The sequence below is a fragment of the Glycine soja genome, chromosome 2 (assembly GCF_004193775.1).
Source record: "Glycine soja cultivar W05 chromosome 2, ASM419377v2, whole genome shotgun sequence".
In the NCBI taxonomy this organism is placed as follows: domain Eukaryota; kingdom Viridiplantae; phylum Streptophyta; class Magnoliopsida; order Fabales; family Fabaceae; genus Glycine; species Glycine soja.
This window is the reverse complement of record NC_041003.1, coordinates 19,079,797-19,082,593: the sequence shown is the minus strand read 5'-3', so window position 1 is coordinate 19,082,593 and position 2,797 is coordinate 19,079,797. Positions and strand designations below refer to the sequence as shown.

At 40.5% G+C, this 2,797-nt stretch overlaps 1 protein-coding gene across 1 annotated transcript; it reads right to left on the bottom strand.

Annotated features, from left to right (window-relative positions):
* Positions 1 to 1,593: 1,593 nt before the first annotated feature.
* Positions 1,594 to 2,019, bottom strand: LOC114373507. The gene has a single exon (XM_028330984.1). It carries the CDS (start codon positions 2,017 to 2,019, stop codon positions 1,594 to 1,596), a length of 426 nt encoding a protein of 141 aa, XP_028186785.1.
* Between the last annotated feature and the right edge of the window lie 778 nt (positions 2,020 to 2,797).

Here is a 2,797-nt window from a genome sequence, read left to right as displayed (position 1 = left end):
ACAAAATTACTCATGGGCTAAGCGCAACAAACTCACGCTTAGCCTAAAGACTCAGAAAATCTTTTTATCTGCAGATTAGGCTTAGCGCAGCAAGGCGCACTTAGCCTTATTCCAAAGGTAAAGAAACAAAACCTAAGTGGCGCTTAGCTCAGTAAGCTGGGCTTAGCGCCTGAACTACTCTGAGTATCTCAGTATACTATTGACGCTTAGCGCACAGGCGCGCTTAGCGTCTGCATCATTTTGGTTCAACAACCATGATGAACGTGCTTAGCGCGACATGGTCCACTTAGCACGATCATCAGAAATCCTAAAAAAATTTAAAAGTTGCGATGAACAGGCTAAGCATAGCAGGCGCGCTTAGTGCGTTCATCGCAATTCCCAGAAATACACACAGGGGTTTTCACCCCTTTCAGTCACATTGCCCCTAATGGGCTTCTAAACTACCTAAAGTCCTAAAATACCTAACCCTAAGTCTAAGTAACTTAACCTAACAACAATACTAATCATGAAAACCATAAATCAACTATCCTAAGGTTTGAAGCATGAAATAAAATGAAAAAGGTAGTCAATGAACTTACTTGGATGTGTGCAAAGTATGAGGAAGCAAGGAATGCAATGCACTAGCACTTGAGCGCAATGACAATGAAGCAAAGGAAAGGCAGAGGCACAAAAGTTTTAGAAAGAAAACTCAGTAACTGCCTAAGGCAGTGCCTCTATTTTTTAGAAATCACGATAGAAGCGCTTAGTGCAGCTGTGTGCTTAGCGTGACCTCCTAACGTTTGGGTTTTTTTTTTTTTTAAATCAAGCGCTTAGCCTAGCTCTTCGCGCTAAGCATAGCTAACAATTCAAGTTCCAGAGGCATACCTGGGCTTAGAGTAGCAAAGAGCGCTTAGCGATGATAGTAGCTCTGATTGGTCCTGCAAAATGTGCTTATCCTACGAAGTTAGGCTTAGCGTGCAACCAGGCTTCAACTTATAGAGAGTGATTCAGGCTTAGCGCCACTACATGTGCTAAGCGCACTTCCAATGATTTCAAAATAGAACAATGTTGGCTCTTAGCGCATCCTTTCCCCGCTAAGCCTAGCTTGAAAGCTCAACTTACAGAATGAATCTGGGGCTTAGCACAGGATGGCGCGCTTAGTGCAGCTATAAAAAATTTTCATAGAGTGGAAGTGGCGCTTAGTGCATCATCCACGCTAAGCCCATTGCTTAAGGTGCAACTTACAGTGAAGATGTTGGGCTTAGCACAGTGATGTGCACTTAGCTGAACCATTCAGCCAATCAATTAGGGGTCTTTGCACTTAGTGCGAGCAAGCTTGGCTTAGCGCGTGAAGAGATGGCGCTTAGCGCAAAGTTTGCACTTAGTGGATAAGCAATCTGAAAATTTTTCTAAGTCATTTTCTGCTTATCTCTTCACACATAATTTAAAAACCCTTTTTGTTCATTACTAAACAAGATGAAATAAATCACAATCACAAACAAGATGTCCTAACTACATGCAAGAAATAAAAATGAAGATAGAGAAGGGAAAGAAAAGCTGGGTTGCCTCCCAGTAATCGCTTCTTTAACATCACTAGCTTGATGCATCATCCTATTATCCTGGATCCAAGCATAGAACAATGTTCAATCTTTCTATTGCTCCACCATGGTATTGTTTCAACTTTTGTCCGTTCACCACCCATGTCCTGTCAGGATCTTTAGATTGAGGATCACAAAGCTCCACTGCTCCATATGGTCGGACTTTCTTGATGGTAAATGGTCCAGACCATTTAGATTTAAGCTTCCCTGGGAACAATTTATGTCTTGAGTTGAACAGTAACACTTGCTGCCCTGGTTTGAAGTCTTTCTTGAGTAACTTTTTGTCATGATGCTTTTTAACTTTTTCTTTATACAACTTTGAGGATTCGTAAGCATTTAATCTCATTTCTTCCAATTCCAAGAGTTGTAGCCTCCTTTGTTCTCTGGATGCGGTTTCATCAAAGTTCAAAAATTTCAATGCCCAATATGCTTTATATTCCATTTCCACTGGTAGATTACAAGACTTGCCATACACCATTTGAAATGGAGATAAGCCTATCGGAGTCTTGAATACTGTTCTTTATGCCCATAAAGCATCATCTAATTTAATAGACCAATCTTTTCTAGTGGAAGCGACAGTCTTCTCCAAAATCTTTTTCAATTCCCTGTTTGACACTTCTGCTTGCCCATTTGTTTGGGGATGATAAGGTGATGTTACTTTGTGTGTCACATTATATTGTTTCAAAACCTTCTGTAATTGATTATTGCAGAAGTGTGTACGTCCATCGCTAATCAGAATTCTAGGCACCCAAAATCTTGAGAAAATGTTCTTCTTCATAAACTTCACCATAGTCTTGACATCATTATGGGGGGTAGCCATTGCTTTAACCCATTTGGAGACATAGTCAACAACCACTAGAATATATTCATTACCACAGGATGAAGGGAAGGGACCTACAAAATCAATCCCCCAGAAATCAAACACCTCAACCTCCAAAATGTTTTGTAAGGGCATTTCATTTCTTCTAGATATACCACCTGTCCTTTGACATTGATCACAGTGCAGCACATGGTGATGAGCATCTTTAAAAAGTGTGGGCCAAAAGAATCCAGATTGCAAAACCTTAGTCGCTGTCTTATTTCCTCCATAATGGCCACCACATGGAGAGTTGTGGCAATGCCATAAAACACTCTTGGCCTCTTCTTGTGTCACACATCTTCTTAGGAGATTATCAACTCCTATTTTAAACAGATGTTGATCATCTCAGATATAAAATCGA